Raw genomic sequence first — 21784 nt, 5'->3', positions numbered from 1 at the left:
CATACTTTACACTGATATCTTGACTATTTACTGTTTCAGATTTAGAGAGATAGATTGGGTGCGCGACATTGATGACCGTGGTGCCATTCACGTATCAGCCCAGAAATCCGAGGCGTTATCATTCAAATTAAATAGGGGAATACCTATTGTACGAAAGGGAATATTGTGCACGCTATTCATGTTTCCGGTCTCAACTATTCTGTTTCTCGCGATGCTTCTCGCAAATGAGAATGAGCGCTTTTCACCTACAAGGTGCATCGTTTTTCGGCAGTCGTGAGGCCTTATCGCTGAAATCCAGTATCTATCTAATTGACTGTTCGAATGCCATAAAATCAACGAAGATAAACGATAGCGGCTTGGTCGGAGTCTGCTCTTGTTCAGATTGTATTTTGTGCCCGCAGGACGGTGCATCCCCCAACTGCAGGTGGTGTCAATGACGTGTCGAAAACTGTTAGAACTAGATCAAATAAAGTTTTTCTTTCCGCGAAGCATTTTTCACCATAACAGCATGTCGTCATAGATCGATGGTAAATTTATTGTCGGCAAAGTAATCGTCGCTAGCGCAAACGATGAATTGTGCGAGGTAACAATAAGTATGAGTCAGTCAATCCTTAATTTAACGGATAATGCGGATTGTTGCCGACTGGCTGCTCCAATTTGAAATACAGATCACGAGTGATGTTTCTCGATTGAGCTTGTCCTTTATTTTATCTACGAGTTCTCGATTTTTAAATAAAATGTACGTTAAAATATGTACTTTTATGATAAACTTTGTTTTTACAGTTAATGTAATTGTAATTTGTCAAGCTATAAAGGCATGACGAACTGTTATATTTGCTACGATCGGAAAATGTCAATAATTTTAACTGATTATAAGAGTTACGCCATTAAGCCGTCACTAATTATATAAGCCGCTGTGATTTAGATAAGCGAGAGATATATATGATTGATCAGCCAGATTGAACGCAACTTATTGCGCAGTAAAATATTTTGAATGGCGAAGATATGATATTGCGACGTTCAGTTTTTGTTAGTATAAATCTTTCCCTTGTTATCTGATATGAGAGAAAGAAGAGATCAAGAATTAAAAATCACAGACTGTTATAGTCTAATGGTGAAAAAATCTCGTAGCGACTTGACGAATATAGATATCTAAAGACTCTACCGCTATTTCTCGATGAGCATATTCTGCTGCATACGGCGTATTGCATTTTAAGATGTTTCCAATGTAAAGAAGGTAAATTTTTCGCGTAGCGCATGGATATGGTGGCATTGATGCAACAAGAACCCCTTACGGAAAAAACTATTGGAATGCTAATAGTAACTATTGAAATGATAATAGTAACTATTAAATGCCAATAATTATAAGCAGTGATTACTACTGCAATGCTTACTGTAATACTGGTAATAAGTAGTGTCCACTACGCAATTATTTACTAGAATGTAATAACAGTAGATACTACTGCCATTAGTGCAAAAATGTAACAGTATACACTGTTATACTAATCATTCAACAGTGCGAATTAATAGTGTGCAGAAGTTTGCAATATTAAACCAAATAGTGCACATTCTGTATAGTGCAGAAGTATATTTCCGCCATGGATGCACACATGAAAGTTTAATTGGTATATATATATATATACCTAGGTTTCCTTATTTTTGTCTAGTGAGGCCCTTGTAAGGATTTGATAAGGATGTTTTAACTTCTTAAATACTTATTTATTAGGGCTAACCGGATAAGGTCCCGATCATTATTTATTAGGCATGCCATAAGAAAAGTTTTTTTATTTTTGTCTAATAAGGCCCTTGTAAGGATTTGATAAGAATGTTTTAACTTTATAAATATACTTTTTTCATAAATATATTTACGAACACAAAATTTCATAATAAGCCGGCACTGGTTTCTGACATTCACCCGACATTAAGAAATATTATATCATATATCCAATTCAAAATTTTATTATTCTTTTTTAACTGAATTTGTTTCTTGAGATAATTTTTGAAAAATTATATATTTGCGCTGGTTATGACATATGTAGACTATATATAACGCTAACATCAAATGAAGAAGTAGTCTACCACGTAAGGCAGTTGGCTCACGATGCAGAGGTCCCGAGTTCGAATCCCACCAAGGTAAGTGTGTTTTTCAAATACGAAAAAATATTTATAATCATAGACTGCATCTTAAGAAATAAATTTAGTTTAAAAATAGTAATAAAATTTCGAAATAAATATTTTTTTTATGTCGGGTGAATAACTATTCAGTGAAACATGTAGAGAGTACTAGTGCGGACTTAACAATACTAGTGCGAATTCCAACAGTGCGCGAAATTACTATTGAGTAGTGTGCACTAATAGTTACAAATAGTTGTCATTTCAATAGTTACTACAAGTTTTTTTCCGTGAGGGACAGTAAGCGCTCGACGGTAATCATCAGTGTAAGAGAGAGTAGGACCACGTGAATGGTACTGTTGTGTCTGCCGAGAGTCACGTGGTCGACTAGATTTTCCGGCGAGACTGCAGGGCGCTCGGCGAGGGAAATCGCGGTCGTCGCTTTGGGCAATAAGTCCGAGAGAACTTGGACGCCGGCGCCGTACTGATTCGTTCCGGGGAAAGCCACACGCCGCGAGGAAACTTAGAAAATTTTTGCTCGGGCGAGCGCTAGTAACATGCGCTGCCGTGACGCAGCTACATGCGCCAGGTACCTTCTTGTAAGCAAAAATCCTTACTAGGATAAGAGGCGAACCTGTGAGATACTTGGCTGTAATATTTTTCGCGATATCTCCGAGATATCATACAATGCAGAAATGGCAAAATTCAAAATATTTGAATAGTATCGAAGCATAATTTTAAATTTATTGCAAATTCTTGTGAAAAAACTTCTTTTATATCTGAAGAAAAACTCAGAATTAGTGACATAAAAATAAATTTTTTTTGAACTCTTAAGAATTATTTTATAACAGAATAAATACAAAAAAAAATTAATTTCATAAATCAACAATTTACAAAAAATTCTTTCTTCTTGCTATTTGAGTTGTATATAACATATCTGTTTTTAAATAAGGCATAGATATCCGAAATATGTATATGCAGAATCAGATATCATATCTGGGATAAAGTTATTATGGCTTTTTATAATCTTGCAGATTTATGTCTCTCAGATATTCTCATGATACCTCGACAAGTGTTGCACAATCAGATATTCTATTATTTAGATATCTTCCAGATATCTTGGTGATATATTTTGCTATGTGAGTATTTGTCTCGTTATCAGAAATTCGGTTTCAAAGGGCACGTACCTATCAGCACGGGAATCCTATCAGATGTTATCGTTCAAATATAAACAGGGGAATACCTATCATGCGGAAGGCAATATCGTGCAGGTTATCAGTTTCTTATAGTCTTCGCTTTTCTGCTCTTTTCATCGTCTTGATTCTCGCGAGCAAGAACGAGCGCTTCCCACGATTCCACCTTTAAGACGCGTCTTCCTTTGGCAGCCGCGTGCCGTCATTGTAGAAGCCAGTATCTGTCTGACTGACAGTGTCGTAAAATCAACGAAGATAACCGGTAGTGGCTTGATCCGCTCTTGTACGGATTGTACTCTGTTCCCGCGGGACGCTGCATCCTCTAACAGCAGATGGTGTCAACGACGTGTCGAAAACTATTAGGGTAAGATCGAATGAAGTTTTTCTTTCCGCGAAGCGCTTTCCACGATAATGGCTCCATGTCATTATAGATTGATTGTCAATTTAGTGTTGGTAAAGTGATCGCACGAACAAATTTCGATTGTTGATCCCAAGTATGAGTCAGTCAATTCTTAATTTAACGAACCGGCTGCGCCGATTTGGGATACTGATCACGAGTGATGGTCCTCAGTCGAGCTCGTCGCTGTTGTCCTTCATTGTTTAAATAAAATGTGTATAATACGTATTTTTAAGATAAACTTTGTTTTTACAGTTGATGTTGTAATTTGTCAAGATAAGACATGACGAACTGCTCTACTCCAAGATGTAAGTAATTTTATCTGAGCAAAAGTTACTCTTTTCACCATTCCTTTATCACACTCATTCTATTCATATATATTTTTTCAAAAGCTATAGAATCAAAAGTGAAATGATTTATTCCATATATTATAACTTGACGCTGCTTGGCGTGAGACGTGAGACACTGCCGTGTCTTTTCATACCGTTTTTATACCACTGTTCGTCAAATTTAAATACGAGAAACGGATCCTATCGGATGCCATCTATCGAATAATCCGAATTTAAAAGTGTAATATATATAATGCACATGTGTTGTGTTTATATATGGTTATATTGGTTATATATAATTATATATATAATCTATGTGGATAAATGTTTTTTATATATAATTTATATATAAATTATAAAAACTCAAATCATGTCAAATTGTATATGACATATTATATATATTTAAATATATTTTAATCGCCTGTATAATTATATATATAATCATATATATATTTATATATAATATATAATATATAATTATATATAATCTTTTTTTCCCGGGTTATTATTAGATAAATGCAAATCCTATTGTTTACAAACTCTGACCTAAATCGGAGCATGGACGTTTTTGGAAGAACAGCCGATATGTAATGAATATCATTAACTTCTTTGACTTATGGTCTTGTCACAAACTATTCCAGAATATAGTTTTAACATCGTTGATATTCCAGATTGAAAAGTACTGCACTTTAATCGCGCCACAAAAATTGAAGCTATAAGTATAAAAAAGACACTTTTATTTTACTGTACATACGTGTTATGCTATTTTGGCATAGATTGGCGAGATATTGTATGCAAAATATTTGCCGCAAAATGTTTACTCGATTGTGAATAGAATAACAGAAAAGTGATATCAAACAAGAATTATAATCCCGGGAAAAAATAATCACATCAATTTAGGTCAAATTATATCTGATCAGATCTATTTTTATATCTGATTAGATCTAACTTAGACTTATTGCGTATATAATAGGTCCAACTAGATCTATTTAGATCTATTTGGAATTCTAGAAAAAATGATTATATCAAATCAGATCACATTACATCTAATCAGATCTATTTTTATATCTGATTAGATCTAACTAGATATGAGATGTCGATCTAAATAGATCTAGTTAGACTTATTATATATGCGTAAAATAAGTCCAATCAGATCTATTTAGATGTGTACATAATCAGATCGTAATACTATATATATATGGGGTACTAATATTTTCTTATATATTATATTGTTTTAAATATACAAATCTTATATTAATATAAATATAAATATAAATATTATTATATTAATTAATAATAATTAGCGTTAGTAAATATTAATTAATATTATTAATATTCATTGTATATAAATTTTTTTTTATTTTATTTTTAATATTTGCCAGTTAATATATCATTACAAGATTTCTGAACACATTAAAGATGTGTTATAGACAAGTACAGGTAAAAAGGAAGCGTCAGATTCGAGTCAGAAGATCGTAATTTGTCCACTCGATCATCAAAGTCAAGCAACGAGGGTGCGGTACTATACTCGGATGAATGATTGCTACGACGTATATAAAGAAACAGAGTTTAAAAAACGTTTTTTTTTTTATCTTTTACTAGATAAAGCAAAAGAATGTTTTTAAACCGGTTATAAAACGTTTCAAATAAACATTTCTTAAACGTTTCTGAAACGAATATGTGCTACCTGAGATCTGACCCAGATCAGCACAGATCTGATTAGTTATAGACAAAAAATGCAGATCTGATCATATCTGATAATTCAGATCTATACTTTGATCTAAGTAAATATAATCATTTTTTCCCGGGTATAATTATAATATTTCTTTCGTACACACCCGCTTTCCGACGTAATAATCGTGCATGAACTTCATCAAACAATATTAAGTAGCTCGTAAACAAATCATTCTAATGCAACAATTTATAATTATTCTAGTGACGTCTCGACCGCAATGGCTCTGGAAACATGTAGCTTTATCGTGCGTTCTAGTTTCAATATTTCTACCTACTGTAGTGCCCATAAATGAATATTTCACTCATCATCAGGACGCACGGGTCCCTTGGGAAATTTCAGACTCATCGATCGAAGGTAATTGTACATCTGGAAAATTTTTCGTTTTGCAAGCGCAATACGAGGCAAATGTTATCTTATTGCAATTGCAAATTTAAATTCTGTATTTGTATTTACTCCATTTATTCATCTACTTAAAAGTGTATCTTTTTTATTTTCCATGAGTTACATATATTATATTAATATTTCAAAACACTTTGCATTGTCATATATGTATATAAGAGTAATATTCTAGCCGAATAGTAACATTTACTTTGCCAGTGAACAATTAACAGTAAAGATTTTTTAATCGACCCTATACTGACTATCAATTTTAATCGTCATGATAATACGACCATTGGTTTTGATCAATTAATCGTCAAGACGTTTCAATTATGGGACCATTGGTTTGTCTAACCTGACTGAGGTATATTTCGCAATAAATTAAATGTATATTTATAAGCATCCAAATTACATCAATTTGGAAGGCCCTAAACCCATAGTCTAAACGTCTTGATGATTAATTGATTAAAACTAATAATCGTATTTTCATGACAATTAAAAATGATAGTTAGTAGGGTCGATTAAAAAATCTTTACAGTAATGTTCTAGATTTCAATGCTAAAATTGGCGTATGTATCCGATTAAGATTGTCACATTCTGTGTTAAATTAAAGAGCTTTTAATTAATTTGTCTGCATGGTATATCTTAAACTTTTTGTACGATATGTACTTTATTTTCATGACTTGCAGGTAGTAACGAAGCAGAAACTCCGTTATGCATTGTCGACAGGGACAAATGGTTTGCACGGCCGCCTTGGAGACCCCTAGGAAAAGTGAAACTGCCAGTATCACATGTAATTATTTGTCACACCGCGTCAAATTTTTGCACCAATTACGTAGAGTGTGCAAACGAATTAAGAATTATGCAGGATAAAAAAGATTTAGTGGATATCGCCTACAATTTCCTTGTCGGAGGCGACGGCCTCGCATATGTTGGCAGAAGCTGGAATCAAACCGGTGCCCACTCTTATTTCTATAAGCGCATAAGTATCAGTATTGCGTTCATCGGTGATTTCACTTCGTTTGTACCGCCGGAAACGCAATTAAATGCCGCGAAAGAGCTCATAAAGTTCGGCGTAGGAAACGGAAAAATTGCGCTTGACTATAAACTGTTAGGTCAACGACAAGTTGTGCCCAGGACTGACAGTCCTGGAGATGCCTTATATAATGAAATTATAAAGTGGCCTCATTGGTCATCCGAGCCCAGATAAAGGTTCCTGCTAGCTCGATTGCCAAAAGTCCGCGTTGACAATATACAAATATCTGGCTTGTGAACTAAAAGGTGCGAAAAATAACATTAAAAAACTGAATTAGTTTTGCGACCTACAGCGTATTTTTCGTTTCAACGTAGTGTTTTTTTATTTAAAATAATTGTCGTAGTGTTAAAATATACCGAAGACTACTATTTTGTTATAATTTAATATGTAAAAGCAAATATTTTTATTTCAATTCGGCAGCTGCTAAACGGCTTGTTTTCATCCTTGATTAGGCATTGTTTTAATTCGACATACGTGAATTATCCAAACAAAAAAGAAGTTTTTGATATATCTTACAAGTCTATTCTATCGATTACAAACGCTATCTTATTGAAAAACATTTTTACTAATGTACGTCGCAAGAATTTTCATAATATTTTTCTCGTTTTTGACGTTATCAATTCAAGATGACTGCAGTAAGTGAATAGGAGCCTTAACGTGTGAATGAAATACCATGTCTAAAAATATTCACATCCTATTTCCTTTAAATCTGCAGTTGTCATCTGTCTATGTCAGTTAGATATGATTCCAACATGTACAGATAACAGTTAACTGAAAATATCGCGGGTCTATTATTCCCGTTCCGAGTATAAAAATCTTTTTTTTCGAATACAATAAAATGACAAAAAAAAACAGTTTTTGCAGATTTTGTGGTATCAATAAATTTAATTAGAACAAGCAAATTAGTGAATAAAAGAAGAAAATACTGTATATAAAAAAATATTGAGTGTTGAAGATACAAAAGACATTGCACTGGTCGAATCTCATAACAAAATTGGTAATTACGTAATTAATTTGTAATTAGCTTCGATCTGTATCAATATAACTACTATCGAGATGTATATTCCGAGAAACGATTTTATCTGTGCTCCAATCGCTTTCGCGATTAAATTCTCAGAAGTCATCACGAGAGGTAAATCTCGATTACACTTGTATACTCACATACATATGTATAATTTGTAATAAAGTACATAAAGCATGCACATAAATATATATATATATATATATATATATATATATATACTTTTAATCATTATTACATATATGTAAAATAAACATACAATATCAAAATGCAAATATGTTTTAATCTCTGCTCAATAGCTTTTAAACCGAAATTACCATAAGCCTTTTGCATTCCGTACATAAATAACTATTTTATAAGCAAATAGAACGAACATATTATTTATTTATGTTTTAAAAATATTTTTTCCAGTTTCTAAAATCAATTTTCCCGAAAAGAAAACTTACTTTACGCTTTCGATTTATATGATTATATTCTGATTATATTATTGGTCATATCTTTATACATATATTTTCTATAATTAAATTGATACAACAATGCATTTGAACTCGATGTTGATATCATCAGTTATTAAAGCTGACAATAGGTGCTTTCCATTTAGTGACACAAATCGACATAAACGTGTCGTTGTACCTTTCTTGGCATTTAATGAGTAACAAAGACAGAACGAAACTTGTGTCGACTTGTGTCAGTAAATGGAAAGTACCCAATAAATATCAGAATACAGCCTTAGTCTAAACGCAAGAATATATAAGCTTGAATTTATATATGTTACTCTTGTCTCAAGATATTAAGTCAATCTTATTTCATTCGACAAAGAAGAATAGGAATTATTGTTTAATCTTAATATTGTTTTATTTTTATACTGCTTCAGGTTGTGATTACATTAACCCTTAAATGCCTTCTAGGGTCCAGCGGACCCCAGACCCTTTACAATGATATATTTTCAAATGTTCTTACCAAAAATGGAGCTCATACTCCCATTGATGATAGTTGAGTGATTGACCTACCCGTTTGTACACTTAGCAGTACTCAGTTTACTTAATTTTTTATACTATGTTGAAATTAAAATTTTAACAATATAAGCATTTTATTCTCTTTTCTAAGTCTTGAACAACATTGAAAAAATTTTTATAACTAAAGATAAAAAAATCAATAAGTAAGGAGACATTTTTCATGCTGGGGTCTTTTAGACCCCTCATGTCATTTACGAGATTCTTGAGAGGTGTGGCATTTAAGGGTTAAACACGTCAAAAATATTTTTTATCTCGTTATCAGAAATCCTGTTTGAGAAGATACATACCTATCAGCACGGGAATCTCATTAGGTGTTATCATTCAAATATAAACAGGAGAATATTATTGTTGTGCTTCTCGCGAGCGAGAACGAGCGTTTTCCACTTTAAGCAATGACCAACGTGTCGTCATTGCTGAAGCCAGTATCTCTCTGACTGACAGTGTCGTAAAATTAACAAAGATAACCGGTAGAGTTTGCTTGATCCGAGTCCGCTTTTGTTCGGATCGTACTTCGTTCCCAGGACGTTGCAATGCATCCTCTAACAGCAGGTGGTGTCAACGACGTGTCAAAAACCATTAGGGTAAGATCGAACAAAGTTTTTCTTTCCGCGAAGCACTTTCCACGATAACGATAAGCGTCATTATAGTCATTATAGATTGATTGTAAATTTAATGTTGATAAAGTGATCGCACGATGATTTGTGCGAGGTAATCCTAAGTATGAGTCAGTCAATCCTTAATTTAACGAACCGGCTGCGCCGATTTGAGATACTGATCACGAGTGATGGTCCTCGGTCGAGCTCGTCGCTGTTGTTCTCCATGGTCTAAATAAAGTGTGTAAAATACGTATTTTTCAGATAAACTTTGTTTTTACAGTTGATGTTGTAATTTGTCAAGATAAGACATGACTCTGCTCCAAGATGTAATAAGTAATTTTATCTGAGCAAAAGTTACTCTTTTCACCATTTTTTTGTCACATGCATTTTATTATTAAATAAATGCAAATCCTATTGTTTAAAAGCTCTGGCCTAAATCAGAGCACGACGTTTTTGGAAGAACAGCCGATATGTAATGTCGAATATTATTAAATCCTTTAACTTATGGTCTTATCACAACTATTCCAGAATATAGTTTTATCATCGTTGGTATTCTAGATCTAGATTGAAAATTGTTACACTTTAGTCACGCCACAAAAATTGAAGCAAGTATAAAAGAGCATGTTATGCTATTCTGGCATAGATTGGTGAGATATTGTATGCCACAAAATGTTTATTCGATTGTGAATAGAATAACAGAAAATAGTGATATCAAACAAGAATTATAACGTTTTACGTGAGGGGCTTTATGTAATTATAATATTCCTTTCATATACACACCAGCTTCCCGTAATAATCGTATATAAATTTCATCAAACAATATTAAGTAGCTCGTAAACAAATTGTTCTAATACAACAATTTATAATTATTCTAGTGACGTCACGACCGCAATGGCTCTGGACGTGGAAACGTATGGCTTTATCGTGCGTTCTAGCTTCAATACTTCTACCTATTGTAGTGCCCAGAACTGTATACCTCATTCATCATCCGGACGCACCGATCCCTCCGGAAATTTCAGACTCATCGATCGAGGGTAATTGTACATCTGGAAAACTTTTCGTTTTGCAAGTGCGACACGAGGCAAATGTTATCTTATCACGATTGCAAACTTAAATTCTGTATAATCTTGCACTCTCTGTATTTCTATTTATTCGTCTACTTAAAAGCGTGTCTTTTCTATTTTCTATGAGTCATCTATATTGTATATGTATATAAGCATCCAAATTACATTAATTTGGCCCAATTACATCAAAAGGCCCAAAACCCATGGTCAGAACATCTTGATGATTAATTAATCCAATCAATGGTCGTATTGTCATGATAATTAAAAATGGTAGTCAGTAGGATTAAAAAGTCTTTACAGTAATGTTCTAGAATTTAATACTAAAATTGGTGTATGCATCCGATTAAGATTGTCACATTTGGTATTAAATTAAAGAGCTTTTAATTAATTTGTCTGTATATGGTATATCTTAATTGAACCTTTTGTACGATATGTACTATATTTTCATGACTTTCAGACAATAATGGAACAGAGACTTCGGGACGCTTTGTCGAGAGGGACGAATGGGGTGCACAGCCGCCTTCAGAACCCCTGACAAAACTGAAGCTGCCAGTACCATATGTAATTATTAGTCACACCGCGACGGATTTCTGTACCACGCAATCGCAGTGTACATTCCACGTCAGATTTCTTCAGATTTTCCATATCGAATCTGGAATGTTGTCGGATATCGCCTACAATTTCCTCGTCGGCGGCGACGGCCTTGCATACGTTGGCAGAAGCTGTGATTATGTCGGTGCCCATTCTATCAGTTTCAACAGCAAGAGTATCGGCATTTCCTTCATAGGTACATTCGATTCTGTTGTACCGCCCGAACCGCAATTACGTGCCGCGCAAAAGATCATAGAGCTCGGCGTCGAAGCCGGAAAGATTGCGCCCGACTATAAACTGTTAGGTCACCGACAAGTTTCGAAAACTCTGAGTCCTGGAGATGCCTTATATAATGAAATTAAAAACTGGCCCCATTGGTCACCCCAGCCATGACTCGATAACTTGACAGTTCAACTAGTGAATGAAATACAATGTCTGAAAATATTCACATTTCCTTTTTTCCTTTAAATCATCCGCAATTTGTTTACTCGATTGTGAATAGAATAACTGAAAAGTGATATTAAATGAGAATTATAACGCTTTTCGCGAGGGACTTTATAATAATTACTAGCTGGTTACCCGGGCTTCGCCCCGGTCTTTTTTTTTCACCACCCGTAAGAATTAAAAAAATCGGTTTCCAGAAAATCGGTAACGAAAAACTACACACTCTATAGCACTCCCCGGAAAAATCTACCCCTATTTTATATACTTGTGGTAAAAATTCGGTCCAGCCGTTCTTGAGTTATAAATGGTGTAACTAACCCGACTTTGTTTTATTTATATATATATATATATATATATATATATATATATATATAATATTCATTTTGTACACACCCTCTTTTCGACGTAATAATCGTGCATAAATTTTAAACGATATTATTAATTCATTAACTGCTTTGGATAAGAAATACTCGTGCGACGATATTGCCCGTTTTGGACGAGTTAACTCGTTTGTTAAGGAAACTCAGAAGTCAAGTCATAAGCATTGTAATGTTGTCCTTTGTGTTGTTCCATACTTTCGGATTTATCACACAAAAAAACAATTCAAATAAATTAGTATTTTTTCTTTATACACATTTTTTCCTTTTACTTCTCCTTTTACCTTAAATATTAATATAAAAAAGACTTTTTAAAGCGTTTGACGAGCGATATCGTCGCGCAAGTATTCTGGTCTAAAGCAGTTAATGAGTTAAGTAAGTAGCTCGTAAACAAATTGTTCTAATACAGCAATTTATAATTATTCTAGTGACGTCACGACCGCAATGGCTCTGGATGTGGAAACGTGTGGCTTTATCGTGGGTTTTAACTTTAATACTTCTAGCTATTGTAGTGCCCACAACTGTACATTTCACTCATCATCCGGACGTACCGCCAGCACCGCCCGGGCCCGCACCGACCATATCGGTCCCATCGGAAAATCCAGACTCATCGACCGAGGGTAATTGTTCATCTGGAAAATGTTTCGTTTTGCAAAGAACTAAAGAATGTAACAAAATTAGAAAAATTGTTAATAATAAAAGGGTTTCCGATTTCTGTTTTAAAAAAGTGTACGTGATTGTTCCAATTTCCGCAAACTTTGAGATATCAAACTAAATTTTTTTTATGGATAATTTTTTGTTACCAATTTTTTGGAAACCAGTTTGGAAATTATTCCAATTTCGAGAAATAATAAGTATTAATTAACCGATTTTCTTAAAACCAGTGCCAAATTTTTTTTTAATTTTTGGAGGATAAATTTAATTTTTCATTAATGGATAATTTTTTATTAATGGATCGATGGAATTTAAAATCGGTGCCAAAATTTTTCTAATTTTTTGTTGATGATTTTGATGAAATTGGTACCAAAAGGTTACTAATTTTATGGAAATGGCTACTATGGGGTTGAAAATTGGGTTTTATGGGGTTCTATTGGTGCTCTTAATTAATGAGTGAGTTTGAGGAGAAAGGAATAGATTTTGAGCCCGCGCGAAACGCGGGCTCAAAATCTAGTCATATATATATATATTGAATGTTGAAGGTACAAAAGGTTTGACATTTTATGATCAAATTTCATACACTGTGGGAATTTTTTTTTAGTTTTGTTAAGAAAAGTCCGTGTTAAAATTTATGTGTAAAATAATCAACGCATACATATTGTAGATTTACAGTTTACACAACATATGCCTGCTATGTTAATTGAACTTAACAAATATAAAATTATTAAAATAATTTTAAAAATATGTTAAAGTAACATAATTTAAACGTATTTATTAAATGTGTTAAAATTTACAGAAAAAGAGTGTTGATTTTATCTTACAATCTTAACTTCAACATAAAAGTTATGTTAATTGTTATACAAAATTAACCTCAAATTACGATCAGAATTACATTTCCTTTCTGTTGAAATATTTTAACATAGCATCGATGTTACCATTTAACACATCCATATTATGTTAAATTAACACAACAATTTGAGTGGACCAATAATTAAATTATTGGTTTAATAATCCAGATATTGGGTCTAATATAAATACAATTGAATAAACTACTTATGTTTTGGCACCCCCTGATACCACTTTAATTGAAGCAACAGCTTTTTTGCTCAGTGTATGGAAACTTGGTGTTTTTCATTCCTCCGCGGGTCCGAGAATGCGCAAACGCGGTCGCGCGTGTGAGTGCGCGGAAGTTTGGCTCGAGCATAATAACAATATATCATTAGTCCTCTGATATATAATCGCAATTTACATATATATTTAAATATTATAAAACACACATAATATTTCTATTGTATCAAATTATATATATCATTGATATTATTGCATGTAATTAAAATTAAAATAAAAAATTGCAAATTATTATATAAAATATAAAAGAAGTAAATTTAGATTTTATAGAAATGTGTGTAAGTATTTTAAATGCGACCCGGGCACGCCAAGTTTCTATGCTTTATTTTGATTTTGGGTTTTATATGATCTAGAATTTGCCTAAAATCACAAGTCACAGAAAAATAAAATAAAAATTTATTAATAAAACATATGTAGTATTTTAAAAGATGTTATTTTTTGAGATTTACATTTGTCTTACGTCGAGATTTTGAGATCTCAGGATTGACTGTACCAATCTTTTTCAGACTAGTCGCAACCGAAAGCTTGTATTAACGTTATACGCATAAAATGAATATTCGGTAACGTTATTTGGTAGCGCCGCGCCGCGCCGCGGTCATATGCCCCTGAATGTAGGCAACAACGCGGTCAGTCAAATTACAAGCCATTTTTTTACGTACTTGGCGTCACGATGCTACTGCGTCGCTTGATAAATAATATGTATCTTTTTTTCCAGATTGGTGTAAATATATATTTTTTAAATTAAATATATTGTACGTAAAAATATTCACATAATTTCAAAACAAATTAAAAGAAAGTGTAAACAAAAAATCTAATAAATAATAGTCTAATGATATTCCTATTTTCATGTCATGTAATTTCATAATTAGGATGTATTGCTAGAGCAAAACCTTTTATACACTTATTAAAAGTGTAAATTATGACGTGATATTAAATTTCTTAATAACATTTGGTGTCTTTTGCTATTTATTGCACCTTATAAATGAATAATCTGTCGGACTATACATATATATGTATCAAGCATATGAGAAAATAATAATTTTGAAGAAGATAACTAGTATCAAATTGGAGTGTGTACAAAACGCGACTGCAATAAAATAATTTATTAAAAATATATTTCGTGCAATTATTGCTTCATATATTAATAGTATTGTAGTTAGCGATATTCTTTTTTGCTCTATTCATCTATTAAAATATCATTATTATTTATTTTTTCAAAAATAGTTAATTAGACAAACAGAAATGTTTCTGGAAAATTTATTTTGTACGCTCATGATTTTTTAATACGTAGTCTCCATAATAAATTATTGTTTTTATCTTCAAGTACAAATATTATTTTTTAATAATTGAGTAATAAAAATAATATACAAAAAGATCTGATTTAAAGATAATAGAGATAAAACTTTATTTTACATTTAATTGAAAAGAAGAACACAATTCTTATCCTAATCTTAAGCATGGAATACTCTTATTAAATATAATTACAAATCAGTATTGATATTAATATATCAATCAATCTATATTATAACATATAACATATAACAAGAAAGATAATTGACAGATTATTATCGTTATTCAAGTAATTTGCTATATATGAAAAGACATAATTGATATTAATGTCAAAGATAAGACTGACATTAATATTTTAAATTAAATAAAATTAATTCTCTCATTACAAGCTAAACAATAAGCTAAGTTTGCTAAGCCAAGGACGAGCTTAATAAACTTAAGTTTTAAATATTAATTTATTTAATAATAAAAAATAAGAGATTAAACATTGTACATAACCGAACGTTTCGACTCATTGTCAGTCTTCATCAGTGTATCAGTAAATAACTATTTAATAATAAATATTTAATAATAAATATTTACTGAATAAATAATAATACTGAAATATGTTAAGTGATACTGTTAAGAATTGATATCGGAACTTAGACGGTACTTAAATAAAATAGTCAAGAGTAAAATAATTAAGATTGATGATAATACTCCTTTTCTTACAATTATCAACTATTGTTAATTTATTTTCAGTTTTATCTTCTTTATAGAGTCTTCGGTAAATTAAAAAATTAATATAACTACATTAACTACATTCGAGATCTATATTCCGGGAAACACGACTTTATCGCTGTGTTCCAATTATTTTCGTGATTAAGATTCTCAGAAGCTATCGTAGGAGGTAAATCTCGATTGCATTTGCATACCCATGTATACATATGTAATAATCTTTAACAAAGTATATCAGTAAAACATGCACGAATATGCTTTTAGTCACGAATACATGTGTGTAAAATACATACGATATCAAAGTGTAAATAAGTTTCAATCGCTCAAAAGCTTTCAAACCGAAATCACCATATAAATCTTGCATTCTGCATATAAAAACCTATATATCTTATAAGCAAATAAAACAAATATATTATTTATTTGTGTCTTAAAAATACTTTTCCCAGTTTCAAAAATTAATTTCTCCGAAAAAAAAACTTAATCAACGTTTCCGATTTATTTTCTGATTATATGATATTTTTCGTCACATAGCTTTACATACGTATTATTATATCATTAATACAACAATCTGCTAATTTAAACTCGACGCTGATAGCATTACGATATTAAAGTTTCTATCTATAAATGCGATAGCATAAAGGAAGGCATTTTGATTAAGGAATTATCATCTTATGTATGTATTCGCGCATTTATCATATGTAATATTTTTATTAGTATTGCGAAAACATTGTCATCAAGTTTTTAATCACATGTTTTCATTTACTGTCGATTTAATATAATTATGTTGAATATGTGTTGAATACTATGAATGTAGAATATTATTATATCAAATATAATATTTTATATTTATTTAAATAATACTATTTTATTAAATAAAATATTATATCCAAGTAAAACACATATTGACATCTTGGCATGTTAAATTCATTTCAATTCATATAATGTCATTGTATCCAAAAGAATCTGGCATATTATCATGCTTCATGCTACTAATTTTTTTTAAAGATATAAAAAATTGTCTCTTAAAACATTGTCTATTTGATTTTAAGATATAATTATACAAATATACACATAACTGCATGATTATAAGTTTGTAGAAAGTTCTTCTCTACAAAACTTTTAGCTCCGTCTTAAATACACAGCCTCTTAATTCAAGGCAAATAATCATGATAAAATTAGCGCGAAACACTAATCTATCGTCTCTAATTGCAAAACATTATATAATAGGAATAATATAGATGTTTCATGTGCGCTACTGGTGTTAGAAATCTCCTGTCATAGAAATAAAGATACCATTCGGCTCCACAGAAAAAACTAAAAATCGTGTAAAGCGATGTTATCGCACATATACATGCACGCCGCAACTATGTCGTCAACGTTGTAGTTGAGAGAAAGAGGCAAAGAGTGGGGCCAACGATTTCCGAGCACGTTCGACAACGCAACAGTAGTCTGTTCTGTGTCGAATTGAACGGAGATAATGCTGTCATTACGCGTGCTTTGGTTTCATCGGCAGTTCGTTTGTCAGTAAGTGCTTAACAAGTGGCTTGCAACTGCAAAATCCATTCTTTTCAATAAAAACGAGCGTCGCGCACTTCCGAAATATACTTATATATTATATGTACAACATATTCTCGGATTTATATTTATGATAACGTCATTTTAATACGCAGCAGTGACGTAGATTGAGATGCGACCGCAGTGACCGCAGTGCCATCCACGTATAGTATCATCAGCACAGAGGAATTCAAGGCGTTAGCATTCAAATGAAATACGGAAATATCTATTGTGCGAAAGAGAATATCGTGCACGCTATACCAGTTCCTGGACTCCGCTTTTCTGTTATTTTTCTCGCTTTGCTATTCGCGAGCGAGAACAAGCGCTGTCCACGATTCCACCTCCAAGGCGCGTCGTCCTTCGGTAGCCGTGTGGCGTCATCGCTGAGGCCAGTATCTATCTGACAGTGTCGTAGGATCAACGAAAATAACCGATAGTGGCTTGAACTAGAGTCCGCTTTTGTTCGGATTGTAAGTACTTTGTTCCCGCGGGACAGTGCATCCTCCAACTGCAAGTGGTATCAACGTCGTGTTAGGGCCAGATAGAATGAAGTTTTCTTTTCCACGAAGCGTTTTCCACGATGACGGCACCAGGTTGTAGATCGATGGTGAATTTAGTGTTGTCAAAGTGACGGCCGCCAGCACGAACGATGATTTGTACGAGGTAATCCCAAGTATGAGTCAGTCGATACTTAATTTAGCGGATAGTGCGGATTGTTGCCGACCGACTACGCCGATTTGAAATACTGATGATCACGAGTGATATGTTTCCCAATCGAGCTTGTCTTTCATTTTACTTATGAGTTCTCGATTCAAATAAAACGCACGTTAAAATATGTATTTTTATGATAAACTTCGTTTTTACAGTTGTTGCAATTTGTCAAGCTAAGGCGTGACGAACTGTTATATTTGCTGCGATCGGAGGATAACTTTACCTGAGCAAGAGTGACGCCATGATTAATTAAAAATTTGCTACTGTGATATAGATAAGCGAGATACGATTGATCGGCCAGATTGAACGCAACTTATTCCGCAGTAAAATATTTTGAACGGCGAAGATATGATGTTGCGACGTTCAGTTTATGCTAGTATAATTGATGTCCATAATTTGTTTACGAAAATATCAATTCGTTGTAGGTATTCTGCTTCTTATGAAACATACTCATCATTTTCTCTTCGCCGTTCTTTTATTACATACATTCTATTCGAGACATGTCCGATTGTGATCGGCGTAAATATCCATAATTTGTAAAAACGGAGTTCAAATAATATTATATTAATACGGGGTATATATATAGAAGAATATTTTATCGGAACATTTTGCATTAATCGCGATTATTTTTAAAATAACAACGTAAAAAATTTGATGCAAAAAGAGCGTATAATGGCGTACATTAATGATGTCCGTATTTATATAAGAATTCCTGATGATACCATAATTCACCAAAACAGTATGATTCTTAGACATTATAAAGAATTTATTTACTAAATCAGCAACACCGAACGTCTTTAATATACGCATATAATTTGTATCAAATTTACAATGATTAATAAATATCCGCAACGTGTAAAATGCATAAATGCGATTTATACCGTATGCAGCATACATAACGTTGGAATTTTGTTCAATTAACGGAGGAAGTTTGAATTTTGCCATATTAGTTAGTATTTGAAACTTATTAAATTTTATTTTTAATCTATTCATTTAAGTTTCTTATCATTGCCGCTTATATCGCAGAAATTGCTCCCCGATCACTAATTTTGTTGATTCGCGCATTACGTTTTGTTAACATAATTTCCTTGATTAAAGCACTCTATTGCTGTGTAAAACAAGGTCCCAACAAGCACAGCCAGCAGCGTCGATTAGAACGAGTTTGTTACATTCCTCGATGATTTTATTCAACAATACTATAATGACCGGTTTCACCAATTAGTCAATCATAAGTATGATTCAAAACCTATTCTCACAATCAGTTTTTTTCGTAAATCTTACAAGGAAAACTCGAAAACGTAGTAATTTTTTTTAACTAAACAAATTCTTCAATTTAAACGAAATAATCACGTTTTTAAACTGATCTTTCTTTGTTATCTGAAAAGAGAGAACAAATTAAAAGACAAAGAATTAAACCGCACATTTATATTTTAATGGAAGTGAAAGCATCTCGTAGCGACCTGACAAAGAGACTCTACAGCTGTTTCTCGACGAGCGCATTCTGCTGCATGCGGTATATCGCATTTTAAGATATATCCGAAGTAAAGAAGGTGAATTATTTAACTACACGTAGCGCATGGGTATGGTGACATTGGTGCAACAGCAGCAGCAAACGCTTGACGATAATCACCAGTGTCAAAAGGAGCAGGTGAACGGTGCTGTTGTGTCTGCCGAGTGTCACGCGGTCGACAGGTTTCGCGGCGAGGCTGGGAGTTCGGCGAGGGAAACCGCGGTCGTCGCTCCGGGTAATGGTAGCGTTGGAGATTTCTCTACGCAGTGCAGTGACGTAGACGACGATGATGAAGAAGAGGAGACGGATGTCGAAGAAGGCGGTGGTTGGATCGCGAGTCAGTCGGTGTCGTCGACCATCGTCCAGCAACATCAAGCGGTCGCCACTCCGAATGGCGATGTCGTTCTGCCGAACGCCGATCCGTCAAATTTCGGCGACGTTTGTGTAAAGAACTCGACGAATGTGCATCTGGGTAACAAGACCTTCTACCAGGGTCCGGTTACCATAAAGCAATTCGTTTATACGAATCCCATTCCGATTCAGGATGCGAGTAAACTCGACTCCAGCCGCGCCTGCGACATCGATATCTCGGATTTGTCGACGAGTAAGGACAACGGAGCCCCAAACGAATCCATTTTTCCGCAAAATACTGAATTAAATAAAGGTAATGGGCAATCTTGTGCAGCGTAATAGATTGTTTAGGCCCGTTGTTTTTAGTTTTGATCTACACTTGTCTTTTTTTCCCAAAGTACAGATGTGTTTAATTACAAAGTAGTTGGATAACTAATAAGGATAGATCTCTCTTAATTTCCTGGATCTTAGAATAACAACAGGATACAGTTTGATATAAGAAATTATAAATCGCGATCCACTAAATTCAATTATAATGTACAAAGCCATCAATTAAATATTATGGTGTAAATACTTTTTATCAATATTATCGCCACAAAACTCTAATATCTTTTCTCATAAAGAAAATATACTTTCAAGCTCTATAAGCTAAGCTATAGCTTTAAATTATTTTGAAAGTGTATGTTGTAAATATCTTCAGTATCTAAATATATTGTAGGAAAAATCAATATTCGTCCTAAATTTTAAATTTATCAGTAAAACGTAATAATGATTACTCGCGGGCACTGATTTTCGTAATCGATGAAGTGTATCGATGAAGGCGTGATCGACATATCTTAATCTGATAAATTCATAGAATTAAATTCTCTTTGATTTACATGGTAAACATTTCAACACATTTTGTGTTGCTTACGTATCCAGCCAGAAATGATTAGTCGAATCGACGTCAATTCGATGTCAATGTATTGATAAACAATCGATATCAAATATTGATTGATATCTTTGTCATCTTTGACCTCATTATAATTGTTTTTATGTTAATTAAATAATTGCAAATATTTTTGTAAAATTTTTATTGTTTTTTATTTAACTCCATATCAAATTAGTGCAAAGTCGAAAGAGGGAAAGCACAATATATGTATATATGTAGGTATATATGTAATTCAATGTAAAATTGGTTGAATGATATAGAAATCTTATAGAAATATTTTCTTATAGAAATATTAAGTAATTACTTAATTAAAGACAATGCTAAAAGACAGAGATGATAAAATTATCAAACAGTGTTCGACATAATTTATTCATCGACGCATTGACGTCGATTTGATTAATTATATTGGGTAGTACTGATAGTTCTATTTAAGATATAATCGAAAAGTAGCAAATATAAAAGCGGATAAATATCGTTATGTATTAATGGCTAATTATTATAAATAAATGCGATAAGAATCGATGATCTATATCTATCTCGAAATAGCTTCGATAATTTTTTTCTCTTATGTAAAATGTAATAATAATGTTATCATCAGAGCCAGCTAGGCTGCAACAATTTTTAAAAGCCATTTCACTAATGTGTC

General features: G+C 32.8%; 3 protein-coding genes across 4 annotated transcripts in view; all 3 read left to right on the top strand.

Moving 5' to 3' along the window:
* The first annotated feature begins 3487 nt into the window (after positions 1 to 3487).
* Positions 3488 to 8371, top strand: LOC139816448 (peptidoglycan-recognition protein SD-like). Its single transcript, XM_071783954.1, has 4 exons — positions 3488 to 3669; positions 3958 to 4010; positions 5968 to 6120; positions 6834 to 8371. The coding sequence occupies exons 2-4, from the start codon at positions 3986 to 3988 to the stop codon at positions 7352 to 7354; spliced, it is 699 nt and encodes a 232-aa protein (XP_071640055.1). The 5' UTR covers positions 3488 to 3669; positions 3958 to 3985; the 3' UTR covers positions 7355 to 8371.
* Positions 8372 to 10121: 1750 nt separating this feature from the next.
* LOC139816992 (peptidoglycan-recognition protein SD-like) lies at positions 10122 to 11945 on the top strand. Its single transcript, XM_071784810.1, has 3 exons — positions 10122 to 10146; positions 10641 to 10882; positions 11352 to 11945. Exons 1-3 carry the CDS (start codon positions 10122 to 10124, stop codon positions 11859 to 11861), a joined length of 777 nt encoding a protein of 258 aa, XP_071640911.1. The 3' UTR covers positions 11862 to 11945.
* Positions 11946 to 17453: 5508 nt separating this feature from the next.
* The window catches only part of LOC139816445 (peptidoglycan-recognition protein LC-like), a 71669-nt gene continuing 67338 nt past the window's right edge, over positions 17454 to 21784 (top strand). The window contains exons 1-3 of one of the 2 annotated variants that reach the window (XM_071783938.1): positions 17454 to 17605; positions 17752 to 18298; positions 19920 to 20520. In XM_071783938.1, coding sequence (XP_071640039.1) covers positions 19923 to 20520 — 598 coding nt within the window. In that variant the 5' untranslated portion in view covers positions 17454 to 17605; positions 17752 to 18298; positions 19920 to 19922. Of the gene's footprint in view, positions 17606 to 17751; positions 18309 to 19919; positions 20521 to 21784 lie in introns of both variants that reach the window. The other variant, XM_071783939.1, reaches the window with a different exon arrangement.

Source organism: Temnothorax longispinosus, chromosome 7, assembly GCF_030848805.1.
Source record: "Temnothorax longispinosus isolate EJ_2023e chromosome 7, Tlon_JGU_v1, whole genome shotgun sequence".
Classification (NCBI taxonomy): domain Eukaryota; kingdom Metazoa; phylum Arthropoda; class Insecta; order Hymenoptera; family Formicidae; genus Temnothorax; species Temnothorax longispinosus.
Note: the sequence above shows the minus strand (reverse complement) of the source record. Positions and strands in the feature narration are given on the sequence as shown.

Coding starts and splice junctions, on each gene's coding strand:
- LOC139816992 (XM_071784810.1), top strand. CDS start 10,122: ATGACTCTGCTCCAAGATGTAATAA. Junction 10,147..10,640: donor TCTGCTCCAAGATGTAATAA/GTAATTTTATCT, acceptor AACAATATTAAG/TAGCTCGTAAACAAATTGTT. Junction 10,883..11,351: donor GAAAACTTTTCGTTTTGCAA/GTGCGACACGAG, acceptor AATGGAACAGAG/ACTTCGGGACGCTTTGTCGA.
- LOC139816448 (XM_071783954.1), top strand. CDS start 3,986: ATGACGAACTGCTCTACTCCAAGAT. Junction 4,011..5,967: donor GAACTGCTCTACTCCAAGAT/GTAAGTAATTTT, acceptor TAATTATTCTAG/TGACGTCTCGACCGCAATGG. Junction 6,121..6,833: donor TTCAGACTCATCGATCGAAG/GTAATTGTACAT, acceptor CATGACTTGCAG/GTAGTAACGAAGCAGAAACT.